The following is a 15,207-nucleotide window of genomic DNA, read 5'->3' as shown; positions in this document are numbered from 1 at the left end:
TGCCCAACCATCCATCCACGGGTCCATTCATTTACCCACCCACCCACCCACCCATCCACCCATCCATCCATCCATCCATCCATCCATCCCTTTCTTTTTCCCATGTCCCTGTAACAGCCAAGTGACCTTCACCAGCTGCACCAAGGTACTACCAGGTCCAAGTGGCCAAACTCTACAGCAGAATACAATCTGACCTTTTCAGCTACAAGAAAACAGCACCACATTTCCCCCACTTTTCCCCATTTTACCCCAGCGAGGATGTAAAGCTGTGAGATTTGGATGGAATGTCGTGAAACGGAAGCAAACTATGGGATAGCATGGGAACTGTGTTCTCCAGGTGCGACAGAGCCTTGGGAGGAGAGCACCTTCTCAAGGAAAACCTCATCTGGAAAAACCTCTTGGCACGTTCAGGCATTGCTGGGAGGGATGGGCTGAGCCTTGCTGGAAACTTGTCTGGCAAGAGGGTTTCGGGGAGGGGAGCCCTTCGGAGCTCCTCTTGTGCAATGAGCTGCTCCCTGATTTTCCATCTCATTGCTTTCTCATGCTGTTCTGCTCCAGGATGAATCAAAGCTGTTGGGAAAGAGCCCCCGGGCAGGCGGGAAGAGGGGGAGCTTGGTGGAGGTGGCTGGGAGAAGCAAACACCATCAGGCAGGCTCTCCATCACCCATTGCCTTCCCGTTGACCACAGCCACTGGGAGAAGGTCAGCCCTTGATGTTGACTGTGCTTAACTGCGCCCTCATTAGTTGGACAGGGCAATTAACCTCATCTTAACTGCCTGTTGGCCCATAAAACCCCGTGGTTTATGGCCACGTCCTATTTATTGCATCTCAGAGGACAGGAAAGCAGCTCCGGTTTCGTTGGGTTGCGTCCAATTGGGGCTCGAGGGGTCCATGCTTTGATGGAGGAGGGAGCCGAGGCCGCTGGGTGCGAGTGGCTCAAGTTAACGCCTCGTGAAGCGTTTTCCAGGCGTCCTCTCCTCCCGACATCTGTCTGATCCATGAAACAGCATTAAGAAAAAAAAAAAAAAAAGAGCAGTTAAAAGCACCCAGACAGATTACCCTGAGCCGGCGTGGCTTGTAGTGCAAGCACAGATGCGTGCAGCAGAGTCTGGGTTTGCATTTGCAGACAAGGCGGAGTGGGAAGGGGCGCGGGAGGGGAGGCTGGAGAGTTTGTGGAAAGAAACTTGGAGGTGGAGAGCAAAGCTGCTCTGGCAGAGAACCTCCATGGGGCCCCTATGTGAGCCTGGGCGCGCTGGGGCTGGTCCCACCCATGGGGATGGGGAGGAACTAAAGCCCAGGAGGGATTGCGTTGGGATTCAAGGCTCCAAATGGGATTTTGGAGTGTCGGTGCGGTGCAGCTTGGGGATGCAGTGATGCACAGGGTCTCCATCCCGCTGCTGTGTCCCCACGTCCCTTGGCAGTGTGGGAAGGAGTGGCTGGGAGCCAGGGGGAGCCAGGAATGCCCTTGTTTAGTCTAGCACAGTCTGCACATCCAGCCCTGGAGCACACAGGTTCGACAACCATCACAGAGAGGAACTGCTGGGACGTGGGGTGGTGGAAATGAAGTTTGTAATGCCCTTTTTTTCCCCGTATCATCTTGCTCCTGAGCCCAGTGAGGGCTGAGCCCCTTCCAGCTCCAACCTTATGCTCAGACAGCAAAAACTAAGTGCAAACGCTGCCCTTTAGCACACAGCACTGTGAGATTCAGAGGAGTCAGCGCAGAGTCGTGCCTGAACACTGCCCTACACGGTCAGCCTGCAGCATTTGGGGAGGGAGCAGTCTCACCACTGCCTCCCTCGCACCCCAGAACACAGAGCGAGCTCTGCAGGCTCCAGCATTGAGTCACAGAGCTGTGCCCTGTTTTACAGCACACAGAGGGCGGTGTCAGGCCGCACGCCGGGCCATAAACCATTTGCTCACATTTTTCAGCAGAAAAAGGAACGGTGACAGAGGGTTGTGACAAAGCACAGCTTCCTGGTGGATCACGGGGCCCAGCATGGGCTGGAGAGGCCGGGCGCATGAGCTTATCACTTCTGCATTACCTCAGCCTCAGAGCCCCAGTGGCGTTATCGCGTCCCACCCAGGCAAGCAACTCACACAAGCAAGCAGGAGGCCGTCAGGAATTTAATGGTACTTGGCACTGGAAACTGTACAAAGACGTTTACAGAGCACCGCGCGGGTTTGTGTCTGCGTGCATCCTCTCCCCGTTTCCTCTGTGCTGACAGAGTGCAGCTCCACCTGTGAGTTGCAGCCCCCAGGTTCGTGTGACGTTCCTGTGGGATCGCCATGCTCACCGCGTCCCCTCGAGCCTCGCTGTGGGAACGGCGCTTTGGCGGGAAAAGCGCTTTGGCGGGAACGGCGCTTTGGCTTCAGTCAGAGCCGTCAGCACTTTGTTTCCTCCGACGCGGGTCCCCGAGCTGGCGCCTCACGGCGATCTTTGGATCACTAGAACGCGGCAGTGCCGCCGTTATACACCTATATACAGCCGCTACCTCTTCTCTCCTTAACTCATCAGCTTCAGTTGCTTTCTTTACTCTATACGCTTTCTTTTCTCTACCTTTCTACCACATGCAGTGTCCTCTTGGCTGCCTCCAAACCCGCCTCCCACGGGCGGTGAGAGGCGTTTCGCTTTCAAAAGGCAACGGGAACAACAAAAAAAAAGCTACGCTCGCTCCCTCTATCCCCTCTAGCTGCTGCTCTTCGTCCCTCCCCACACCCTTCGCAACGTGCCTACAACCTTCCTACACCCCACACAATCCAGTTCCGTGAGCGACGTGAGAAGCAATTTGTACATCTCTGAACAAGAAGGACGGGGTACTGGGAAGGAAATGCCAAGTCTGAGAGAACTAAAGATGATGACAAAAATACAAAAGTAAAAAAAAAACAAAACAACAAACCCACAAAACAACCCAAAGGGAACAAAAGAAAAAGCCCCCAAAAACCAACCAATAAAAAAAAAAAAAGAAATTAAATACGTGGCAGGGTTACATGAGTGAGAATGAGGAATGTACAAATGGACGCACTACGGCGGAAGGTTCCAGTAGGTTAAGTTGAGAACCTGTTGAAGCTGGGGTCTGTTTTTGTGGGATGGGCAGCGATGGCCTCATGCTGCCAAATGTGCACTGTTCAAAATCAAAGCGAAAACGGTGGTTTCAGCTTTGGAGCACACTCTGAAGGGGCTCTTGGAGCCCACGGGGTTCGTGGGGATGGCACAAACTTCTGCTTGAGAAGCCTCTGCCACCACACATGGAAACGTATCCAAAACCAAAGGGCGCCTTCAGCTTCAGCTAATGCTGACTGACAGCATTAAGGGGCTCAGAGCCGTCCCTGCTGTAAAAACAGACTCCAGTTTCAACAGTGTTAACTGTACACCAGTAGCTGCCATTATGACATTAAAAAACAAAACAAAAAAGACACTTCTGTTCAGCAGAGCAAATCCAACCATGCTCACGTGACAAGAAAAAATGTACACGTTATTTATAAATAAACAGTTCCACCACGACAGCACCGGGCTCCTCTCTACACCAGCGTTTCTTTCCTCTTGCTGCTGAGCTGCTTCTCCCTCGTTTTCCTGTGCCCAGAGAGTGTTCTGTGTGTTTTCACACCCTTGTCTTCCTCCGAGTCCATGACGGAGCCGCACTCGGTGCTCTCATCGAGCTCCATCTCAGCGATGGCGGAGCGCCTTCGCTGGGCTGTGACGTTGGGCACGGAGGGGTTGTTCTCCTCTGACTCCTCGCTGAGCTCTGGCAGCTCCTTCAGCTCCGTGGCAGCAGCGGTGCGTTGGAAGGGGGCAATGGCGGTTCGGATGCAGTTCACCCACTGCTGCTTGTGGAAGATATCGTTGGCCTGCAGCGTGTGGGATTGGCCCGGGGAGGGGTCTTGGAAACGGACTCGGAAGATGTTTTTAGCTGAAGGGAAAAACAGATTAGATCCGAGGCTCGTGACCCAAGTGACCCAACCTGCCCTGTTTTGCTTCAGGGGAAGCGTTTAACACCTCACCAAACACCCCACCCCCCCAAAAAAAAATCCCCAACACTGATGAGTTCAAGTAGGTACTTCCTAATCTTAGCACCAGCCGCAAGGCACTGCACTGAAGTTTATGGCCTCCAGATATAACACTGCAGAGCTGAGCAGTGACCCACCCTTGTCCAAAGAAGGGCAACAGGGCTGTGAAGGGCCTGGAGAATATGCCCTATGAGGAGAGACTGAAGGAGTTGGGGCTGTTTAGTGTGGGCAACAGGAGGCTGAGGGTAGGCCTTATTGCTCTCTTCCAGTGACTGAAAGGTGCTTATAGTGAGAGTGGGGTTAGTCTCTTCTCACTGATGACAGGTGACAGGACAAGGGGAAATGAACTTTGTTGTGTCAGGGGAGGTTTAGGTTGGATATAAGGAAAAACTTCATTACAGAAGAAGTCATTAAGCACTGGAGCAGGCTCCTCAGGGAGCTGGTTCAGCCACCATCCCTGGATGTGTTTAAAATCTGTTTGGATGCGGCGCTCAGGGATGCGATTTAGCCATGGGTTGTTAAGAGTTAGGGCAGTATGGTTAGGACGTGGCTGGACTCGATGATCTTTGAGGTCTTTTCCAACCTGAGTGATTCTATGATCCGTGCCCACACGTACCCTCCTATCCTCAAAACAATCCCCACACATACGGCTTGGAGTGGTTTGTACCTTTATCTGAATTGCCAAACGCTCCTCGGAAGGACCCTCCCATTTTCACATCTCCATCTTGGAGGTCTTCGAGGAGCAGCTCCTGGACGGGGATGGGCTGCCTGTACACTTGGTAGGACTGACGCTCGTTGCGAGTGACGGGCCGGGTCAGAACCAGGATGTCTTGGAAGAGGAAGACGTAGAGTTTCTGAAAGGGAAAGCGCGTTTGAGTACGAGGAAAGCGTTGCAGTCTGTATACAAAGTGATTACACTCTCTGGAATTCAAGGCCACATTATCTGAAGTCTCACCCATGTTCACTTTCGGACTGTTTTCTGTTGCAGTCACGTAGGGCTCTGGCAGTGGTGGCACATACAGGACTTTAAGCAACACATTTATTGTCTTATGGCCCCTAAATTGGATTACCATGTGCAGATGGCATGGACAGAACGATCAGAAGCAATAACTTTCCTGCCTAAGTCAAATGCTTCACGTCTCCCGTGGTGTAATGAGTGGAATAAACAAACCAATCAACCACAGGAAAAAAAAAATAAGAAGAGAAAGAGATTTCATGTTTAAACTGAGGTCACTCCTGCGAGTCAGAACAAAAGGCAGCAAACCTTTGAGTACAGCGGGGTCTTTCAGGGCTGCTGCAATGGGAGATAAACTCTTGGCAGTTCATCTCAAAGCCAAACAGGCTTTTGCAGGAGCACTTTTGTTTGGAAGAACTGTGCGCCGGGGTTCACAATGGGGAATGTCAGAGCACCTGAAAGTAAACAGCCGGCAGGAAATCCCTTCTGATGGAGTGCTAGGGCACGGAGCATACTTTCTACAGTAATTTGGTGCTCATTATTTTCCAGCTTCTGAAGGCCAATTGTAAAACTGTCAGCAGGAAACTTTCCCTTACACCCTGAAATGGGCTCTGCCATCAGGTCCTTTCTCTTCTGCTTTGGAAAATTTAGTTAATTGCCTCAACTAAGGAGGTAAGTGCTCCTGGTCATGCTATGACAGTTTCAATAGTCTCTGAGGGAAACTGATTATTAATTGCCACAGATGTAAGGAACTTACATGCCCGTTTTTGTTCTTCAGCTCCCCGTGGCACAGTAAAGCTTTGCTTCCTTCAATCCTCGGGTCCTTCTGTTTCTCATCCAGATACTCCAGTTTGTCAATGTAGTACTGGCACTCCGACTCACCCTTCTTTAAGTTGATGTCAGAGAGGACTCCTTGGATTATCGATATCTATAAAGCAAAGCATTTGAACAAATGATTAGATAAGGACTTACAATTGAGCACCTCCCATTTCAGTGCTGTTTAATAACACGGGACCCCCGTGGACTGATGGTTCCTTTGTTTTCAGAAGGGGTTACAGCCACAGGTTTAAACTGGTCCAGGACACGGTCAAGAGCTGGAACGTGCTGCCCAGGGAGGTGGCAGAGTCACCGACCCTGGAGGTGCTCAAGGAACGTTTAGATGTTGTGTTGAGGGACACAGTGTAGAGAGAACTGAGTGCCACGGTTCTATCAGAACAACGATTACACAATCACTGTGACTTACGGCTTCTTCCAGAATCTGAATATCAGGATGGTCTTTGGGAGTGTGCCTCAGGATCTCTTTTAGGAGCAGTGGGTATTTGACCAGCCGACTTCGAGGGATGTCCAAGAAGCTCCAGAGGTCCAACTTGCGGCTGAAAGGAGACTCGAGGCAGCGCTGCAGGAAGTCCTGCACCCTCCGGTCCTGCTTCTTCTGATCCAGCAGTGCTTTGGCTGCCAGCTGATTGCTGCAGTAACCTTTGTAGGCATGGAGTCGTGGTAACTGCAGGAGAACAGAGTCATGTTCAGGAGTCAAATTCTGAGCAGGCAAAACAAACCACATTAACGCGTCCAACTTGGAGTTCTACTTTCCCCTACTGCGATATTTGACCCAGAAAAAAAAGCTAACAGGGCATCTTGTGTACATAGCTTGTCTTTTGTGAGGAGAACAAGGGCATCCTGAGTGCAGTGCCTTTGAAGTTCAGATGTTTAACGCTGTTAGCACTAATGAAATCACATCGGTTGCAAAGAGCCCAGAAGATAAGAGATATTTCAAACATAAATCACTAAGTAATTGTAGCCACACTAGTGCAAGTCTCCCAGATGAAACAGTGGCCCATTACAGCTGACAGAGTCCCATTGTTTTCAGTGCGGTCAGGATTTCCGTTTCAATCTTTCACTCGAGGCCACAAAAGCCTGCAAGCTTTTCAGCTTCTTGCTTTAAATGTACTTTAATCTCACCATCATTTTCAGCCTGGTGCCTGAGAGTTACGTACTCACCCACTTTACAAGGATGGGCCCGATCTGCTCCACTGTTCCATCTGGTTTTGTTGCTTCTCCTAAACTTGCCAACAAATCTGGAATTGAAACACAAAAATAGGAGTTGCCACAATGGCCCAGTTAAGTGTTGTAATGTTAGAAAGCGTGGAGTGTAGCTCTTAGGTAGTATGCCATGTTGTCTTCATTCTTACCTTCATGCAGAGGAATGTAAGAATCCAAGTCCCCAAATATGTGGGTGAGTTCCTCCTCAGACATGATAGACAGTTTTAGCATAGGATCATGATAAGCCTGTCAAAGAAAGTCAGGATTAAAATACACTGAGATCTCAGAAGCTCAGAGGCTGACAATATTAGTACTGGGAGATGTAGGGAGTGCTGGACAGATTTGAAGTGAAGCTGGTTGAAACAGTGACTGGCATCAGTGCACGATACAACTCTGTACAGAGGTATCAAGGCCTACAAGTGAAATGGGCTTTCCTGTCTCAACAGGAGGAATTCCCCTAGCAAAGCTCCATCTTTTTTTTTGTTTGTTGCAATCAAACCAGCACTGTTAGCACTGCCCAGTTCAGCTTTCCAGGACAGCTTTCAAAAGGTGGATGCTGGGCCTGACAAAGGTGACGTGTAATGTTTGCAGGTGTAAGTATTTGTGTGTATTTACAGTACGATTACTGACTGCAGGGAAAACTCACTCACCTTCCTGGCAAGCTTCAGGTCTTCAATCAGGTCCTGCTCTCCTCTGGACATTTCATATATTGCCTGTCAGGAGGGAGATAAAGCAGTGTGAGTTATTTTTAATCCCAGCTTTCCTCTAAAAGAGCCTTTCACTTCACATAATGTACATCCTGTCTTGAATAGCAGCTCTGCCATCTGAATCACTGCGTGCCACCTGGGCACGACAACCTCGACTCAATCTGTCTGCTTTCCCAGCTTGGAGAAAGCCACATTACTTACAACTGTGCAAAAGCTCTGACACTCACACACAAGCCAAATTAAATATTAGCACCTTTTAAATCACTGCTTTTACACAGGCAAGTACAAAAAAGAACAAAACCCAGAAAACCGCAGAGGTCAAATCCCAGGCGTCTTCGGTCAGCTTCTGTGTTGTCATTTGAAGATTTGTCTAAGAACTACAGGAAAAAGGCAAGCCAAGGCCTTGCTACTTGGCTTTCAACCAATTGTCAAGAGCTTTAAGGGAAAGACAGCTGGCTGCACAACGACCCATCTTCGGGTCTGCTGCAAAGCAACCAGCGTGGCTGGGTCTCAGGTTTCAGAAATGCTGAGCTCCCCCGTGGAAAGCATTTGGCATCTCTGAAGGGTCAAACCAGGGAGGCTAACTCTGCGGTGACTCATGAGAGAGGAGCCCACACCTTTTCCCATGCCTAGCGCTGAAATAAATCTAGAGGTTCAGAAATGAAGGTGGGGAGGAAGATGCAGCCACCCAGAGATGCTCGTTTCTCCTTTTCCCACCCAGGAAATGGACTGAGTCAAAGCTTCAGCTGCTTTTCCCAGTCCTGCTGTGTGATGGGCAGCTTACCTCCTGGCGTTTGATTTCTTTGGTGCTCAGAGATTCTTTCATGTTGACATCTAACATCTCGGACCAAAGGACGCTGTTTCTTCTTTTAGGAGGGGTAGGAGCAGCAGATCTGCTGCATGACTTCTGGGCACAGCTGGGAGATTTGCTGTCGCTGCGAAGGGCAAATGACTACAGGGATTGAAGAAAAAAAAATACAGTTTGGAGCCAACGTTTCAGAAGCACAGAAGTGTTATTCCACTCCCCTCCCAATCTTTCATCCTCCTCTGTTGTGCAGGGCAGGAAAACACACCCAGACACTTTTCCCTCAGATAAAGGAACACTAATCAAGCTGCTGAGAAGGCCCCCAGAGCCCTGAGGTTGGCATCCCGTGCCTCTCTCTGCACTGATCCAGCCGCAGCACTCAGGAGGAAGGTGGGCTGATAAAGCCTGGGTCTATTTCCAAGGTATGAGGAAGTAAATGAATTAGAATCATCATTCCATGTTTAATGGGGCTAATCAGGAGCCACTTGAACTTTGCTCTCGTGAACTGCTGTGTTGTTACAACACAGACTGAGAAGTGATCTTATCTGAGTGCACAGGGTGTACAGCTCCTTAGACAACACTTCTCTAACCTTATCACCAAGCAGCGGGGTCATTTCACTTCTAGGCACACGCTCCCAGTACTGGAAGAGTTCATCACCATGCTCTCCCTGTGTGAATCAGGCTTTATTTTTCTCGCCTCTCTAAACCTTCAGTAACCTGGTACCTAGCAAGTCACCTCCGAACTGAACTCCTCTTTGCATCCCTGCATTCATCAGATAGGAGCTTTTCCCAACGATGCCTTGAAATCCCAGTGTCTGTTTCACTCCCACACAGCCAGTATAGTCCTGTGTCTCCACAGAGGGCCAGAAAGCTCTGCTTTTTACCTGTATTGTTTGCCCAAAGCGTCGAACTGCACCATTTCTTACAGGAGAGATCAAGTTTGCTAAGGATGTGACCCGTGCTAAAGGCCGAACCCGTTTATTGCTTGGCTCCTGTAAATAAAACAGAGAACAAATTGTACTGGCTGTGACTCCCACTTCATTTCTCAAGCTGTCCGGGCAGGTTTAGAAAGCATGAACAGCCTTAAGGAGTGGGAAACACTGCACAGAAAGCGTTCTGAAGTAGCCATTCATCTTAAATGGAAAACAGAGGCTGTAAATATTTGTCTGAACTTTAGGGGTACAATTGAACTGCAAGGATCTTGCCCAGTGTAAGGGAGACGAGATAACGCACACATCAGAATTTAAAACAAGGCTGAGGCTGTGACTGTCACGGTTTGAACAGAAACAGACTGAAGTGCTCTCCTTTACAGGGCAAAGGAGCTCAGCTAAAGATGGAGCTGTGATCTGCTCCTCCCTTTTATTGCGTTTTCCTTTGTAGGACGAATGCGTTTTTCCATTTTTAATTACATTTTGGAGAGAAAAGCAGCAGTCGGAGCCCAGCAGCCCTCCTAACAAATGGCAAATGACAACATGCTGAACATTCCTGCGGGGGATACGCACACGCCAAGCAGACCAAGTTTAAAACCTTCGGTTTTCCAAAGCTCCCTCCTCCTTCTGCCATCCCCATCGCCCCCCAGTAACTCGTTGTAATTTTTCTTCTGAGTTGTTTGGATTGGAAAAACAGAGCTGCTGCTTTTCTTGACGCTAATCTGTACTGTGAGCCCGGTGTTTGACTGTCCTGACCATAATGCTGCCAAGAAAGAGGAAATGTCCCAGGGAAACCTACTGGTGCTTATGCCCACTTGTTATACTGGAAATCCTATGTAACCCGGATCAAGAATACCGTAAAGGAAAGGTGTGCACCTGGAGCTTGAAGCTGGGAGAAAGGCTACATAAGGCGCTCTTAAACACCTGGCATTAGGACAATAAAGCTCCTCATAATAAAGACTCATTAAGACAATAAAGTTCCTCATAATGAAGCTGATGAGTTGATGGAAGCTTCGTTTTTTTTTGTGTCCATCTCGGCTGAAATTTTACCAAAGCTTCGTGAGGTGATTTTTGGTTAACTGTGAAGACAGGGAGCCCAAACCCTTTGCTTCTGTATAGCAACGGAAGTGACAAATGCTTGAAACTGAAAAGGGGAATAAAGAACATGCAGGGCTGGATTCCAGTTATGAGGCTGAGGAAGCACAAAAGCTACGTATGTCAGATCTGCTTTCAGTAATGTGACCCCAGGGCTGGCCTGCCTGTCTGCCTACAGGCAGCGTTAAGCAACAGAGGAGCTTAACTCACACTGAATTTAAGCCTTCAAAGTTGCAGGGGAGAACATGAAAAGAGACCGTTGCTGACGGATGCAGAGCAGAAAGACCTCTCTGGAGCAGCACAAAGCTGTGCTCGAAATGGTTGGGTAATTTCAGAGCTAAGAAATGGGGAAAAACGATGAGAAAGCCCCCTTGGGCCTGGGCCCCCGACCCTCAGCTGGGTTTAGGTACAATGCTGAAGTCACTTCACTCCTTCCAGCCCTAAGGATACCATATTCAAGAAGGAGTCAGCTGGGAAAAAGATTATCCAGAAGGCTGGGCTCAAGAGAAGAGAAGGAAACTTTAATTAATCGCAGACATTTTTGACCGGAGCAAAAGGATAGGTAATTGAGTTCTACAAAACCACGTAACTGTGTGCTGGAATAAAGGGATACAAGCCAAGAGAAACTGCAGGGATGAAAGCAGAAACTACACAGACACAAGCCATGCACAGCTCTGTCAAGGCCAGTGGTATAAATAGCACAGAGAAGAAAAATGCGACGCTGAAAATTAACAGAGAAACCTCAGGACTTCGGGATGCTCGTGGGCTATTTCACAGCTTGCTGTTTGGAGGGTCAGCTGGGCAACCTTTCCAGCTATGAGACACAAGGACGCACCATCTGGCTACGGGACATGTGGGAATGCTTTCTAAACACATCTGTGCCAGGCTGAGGCGACACATGGGTACGTGTGAGGTCCTGCAGGAGGCATTCCTGCCTCTGTGTTTGGGACGGGCAGCACAAAGGGGCTCCCTGTTCCTGAGGGATTATGAAACAGAAGTGGATACGAATGGACAAGCCCTAAAAGGTCTCTATTAAAATCACACATACCTACAGCTATATATATATAAAGTCAGAATTGGACAAGGTGACCTTTAAGGGTCCCTTTCAAGCGATCCTATACCACGAACATAGGCACAAAATCTCTGCCTGTGTGGGGTTTCCACACGAGTGGCATTTAATATCACAAAATCCTTAGGGTTGGAAGGAACCTCTGATGGTCGGCAGCTCCAACTCCCCTACAACCCACAGGGACATCCACGGCTCAGCCACCCCAACTTCTTCACTTTGCAATGGGAAGGCTTTGCACCTTGCAGCCTCTCCACCCGAGGCCAGAAACGTCTCCCCTCAGCAGCACGCACGCATGTAACCTTTAGCTCTCTGTTAGGTAATAATTAGTGGTTTTTACAGGGATCATTTACTGGAGGACAATGTCCCCAGGGCCAGCTCCATAGCGAGGGACACAAACACAGTGACAAATCCAAAAATCACGTGCGGCCGAACTTCTCCTACAGAGCCAGGCACGCAAAAGATGATTGCAACCATCGGCTCGAAGGATTCCTGCTGGAAGTCATTGCCACCTGACTCTACCTGTAAGATCCACGTGCCAGCTCGGACCTGGCTCGACCCAAACCATCACACCGGGATGGAGATTTCCACCCACTGCCTCTGACCAACTCAACATCCGTGATGGGGACAATCCAGCACTGTTCTCTACTGATAAGTTTGGTGGCTCCTGATAGCACTGAGTGCCTGGCACTGATAGCAGTGTTGGCTCTGGGGGCTTTGCTCAAGCCCAGATCACAGTGTCACTTCCGATACCCAACGTGCTGATTACACCTTCCAGAAAACACACATTTTTTAACAAATGGAGGTGATTTGAAAGACTTTGACTCCTATTGGTTGATTTTACTTCTCTCTCAGGACCTGGTTTGCTTTTAGTGCACTGCAGTTGCCCAAATTTGGCTGTTTTTAGGCAGGATTTTCAGATGGGGAGCTTGGAGCTCCCAGACTGCCTTCTTTCTGCTGCTTGTTTCTTCTTCATCCCCGTAATCTTGGTAATAAAACCCAGCCCAGAGCATCCTATCTCCCTGCCGGACTTTTCACCCGCAGATAACCTAGCAGGAACTTAATTTGCCTCATCTGCATAACAGCGCAGCATAAAAATAACAATACCTCTGCACTAAGCGAAGAAAAAAAAAAAGACCGCAAACCAACACTTCTTTTTTTTGGTCTTTTTTTTCAGTTTACGAAGCAAACAGCCGCCCTAATAAGGAAAAAACCTTGCCAGCCACACAAACGCAGTTTCCGCCTTAACAAAAACCCCAAACTCCCCCTAAAAAACACACCCCCAACCCTCCTTCCCCCTCCCCTCTCACCCCCAAACCCCACTCCTCCTCACCTCCTGCTCCCTGAAGGACTGGTTCTGCGCGTCGATCACCCGGATAGTCCTTTTGATAGGGAGCAGCCCCCCGAGCTCATCGTGAGCCACCATGGCGCAGCTCCCCCTCCCTCAGCGAACTCCTCCTCCGCCCGCACTCATCCCCACTCTGCGCCCGCACCCGCGCCGCGCACCGATCTCACAGCTGGGGGCGGAGCTACCGCCTAAACCACGCCCCCTCTAGACAAAGCCACGCCCACATTCGCGTTTAACCACGTCAGTTTGTCAATAGCCACGCCCCCTCGCTTTGAGGTCCCCCCTCCCCTCCGGTGCTCTGATTGCGCCACGTGCTCCTCCTGACGGCAGCGTAAATCATTTGCTGCTGCAAACTGTGGTGGTTCGGGGTTGGGTTTTTTTTTTCTTCCCTGTTTTCTTTTACCCTCCGTGTTCAAAAAGCCGAATTCTTGTCTAGACCTGCGCTTTGAAGTCTGCTCTCAGCTTTCAAGGCTGCGCTGGCACTGCTCTGCTAGCCAAGGGCTGAGCCTCTCCCCCTAACAGAGCTAACAGGGCCGCCTGTCCCAGCAGGCCCGGCTTTGGATGCAAAGGGTTTTGTACTTTTGTTTGTTTGTTCAAGTCGTATTATTCCTGGCACTGCTGCAAATCTCCAAAGTAAAAGGTCTTTTGAGCTGGTAAAAGCACGCTGTACGGCTGCCTATAGCTGCTCTTCGGAGGGTGGCAGGAGGATGTTTCACGTGGGCAGAAGATAGGACAAGGGGAAATGGCTTTAAAATAAGAAGGGAGGATTTAGGTCAGATGTTAGGAGGGTGGTGAGGCACTGGCACAGGGTAAGCTGATCTGGTGGGGGGCAACCAGCCCATGGCAGGGGTTGGGGCTGGGTGGGCTTTGAGGTCCCTTCCAGCCCAACCCAACCACTCTGTGGTTCTGTGATCTCCAAGGCCCCTTCCAACCCAACCATCCTACAGTTCTGTGATCTTTAAGGACCCATCCAACCCAAGGCATTGTACGATATGATTCCGTGGTGTGATAGGATAAATCTCAGCTGAGTCTGGGACGTTTGGGGTCATCTAACACAGGATTCTCAGAAGCTGAAGGCATGGTGAGTTTCCACAGACCGTCAGACGGGGCTAATCCTGATTAATGAAGTCAACTGTTTTTAAGACAGCAAATAACCCACCAGACTGTGACTCTGGCAAACCATTCACTGAGTTTGACTGGGGTTTTTGGGACTATCTAAGTGCCTGTTTCCCCTTTTAACCTTAAGACAAAGGTTTGTTAAACGCACTTTAAAGATCGAGGATCTGTGATCCAGGGGTTGAGAGGGGGGAATGTTTATCAACCCAGACAGGCATCTCTTTTTTCGTAGATGTAGATGGGCTGTCAACTGAAAATAGGACACAAACAACCGGGACCTGGGAGAGAAGGCACAGAGCAGTCACATGCACAAAGGCAGCTCTTACACGAGCCTCCTTAGGACCAGAACGTGATGTCCTCCTGTGTCCTGAAGCACTTCATGCCATGTTAAGTGTTCTCTGTGACGTAGGAGTTAAATTGTTCCCCTCCTTCCAGAGCCTTCGGGGAAGGGACAGCTCACGGGCAGGGTGATCCCTGTTTCTGCGTGGCACCTGGTGAGGGTGGCTCATCCGTGGTGATGCAATACCTTGGATGATGCAGACTGCTGAAGTTGTGTTATGGAAACTTAAAGCTCTGGGCCTGACACATTGGTGCTCCCTGTCTGCCTCCTGACATGGAACGTTGTGCCCTGGTTGCATGCCCTAGATGATGGGTTATTGCCCTGGACAACTGCCCTTCGTTGAAAGCAAGGGGTGGTTAAGGAGTTAATACAACACAGTGAACACCAGCTATTTCCCAGCTGCCCTTATAGCTACACACTAGACCTCTGTGTAGATCATCAGGAGCTGTTTCAAGGTAAAATCCAACTGCACTGTAGAGCTGTGATGGGTACACGCTGAACAATGTGCAACACTGAGCATGCAGAGAAGGGAATAAATCCAGAGAAGCTTAAAGGTAGCAAGGGCAGAAGGTGAGCTTGCACAGGTTCCCCGGCTCATGCTGTTCTCTCTACAGCAGTGTCATCAGTGTGAGCAGCTCAGGGTGTGCTGTGATACCTGTGCATTGCTCCATTGCCTCTGCTCCACTTGCAACACAAGCAAGAGGTGGTGAGCAAAGCTGCAGTCCTCCGATTAAAGCCAAAAGAAATGAAAAAAGAAAGGAAAATCATTCCTTGCGCAGCAGAAGCAGTGTGGCATGACTT

General features: G+C 49.6%; 1 protein-coding gene across 1 annotated transcript; it reads right to left on the bottom strand.

Moving 5' to 3' along the window:
* Positions 1–2,472: 2,472 nt before the first annotated feature.
* Positions 2,473–13,106, bottom strand: NET1 (neuroepithelial cell transforming 1). The gene is made up of 10 exons (XM_065743807.1): positions 12,936–13,106; positions 9,397–9,504; positions 8,492–8,659; positions 7,651–7,713; positions 7,150–7,246; positions 6,959–7,035; positions 6,204–6,461; positions 5,718–5,888; positions 4,673–4,859; positions 2,473–3,908 (listed from the first exon to the last, which is right to left on the bottom strand). Exons 1-10 carry the CDS (start codon positions 13,026–13,028, stop codon positions 3,520–3,522), a joined length of 1,611 nt encoding a protein of 536 aa, XP_065599879.1. The 5' UTR covers positions 13,029–13,106; the 3' UTR covers positions 2,473–3,519.
* Positions 13,107–15,207: the final 2,101 nt, after the last annotated feature.

This window comes from Cyrtonyx montezumae, unplaced genomic scaffold (genome assembly GCF_038088225.1).
Source record: "Cyrtonyx montezumae isolate F1298 unplaced genomic scaffold, pur_monq_1.0 scaffold_3, whole genome shotgun sequence".
Lineage (NCBI taxonomy): Eukaryota > Metazoa > Chordata > Aves > Galliformes > Odontophoridae > Cyrtonyx > Cyrtonyx montezumae.
The sequence above is the reverse complement of the archived record's forward strand: the minus strand, read 5'-3'. Positions and strand labels throughout refer to the sequence as shown.

Bases quoted from the DNA above. Each gene is read 5' to 3' on its own strand.
- NET1 (XM_065743807.1), bottom strand. From the start codon at position 13,028: ATGGTGGCTCACGATGAGCTCGGGGGGCTGCTCCCTATCAAAAGGACT. The intron at 9,505-12,935 runs GTGAGGAGGAGT...TTTTATTTACAG, and splicing joins AGTCCTTCAGGGAGCAGGAG to GAGCCAAGCAATAAACGGGT. The intron at 4,860-5,717 runs GTAAGTTCCTTA...TTTCCCTTTCAG, and splicing joins TGAAGAACAAAAACGGGCAT to AAACTCTACGTCTTCCTCTT.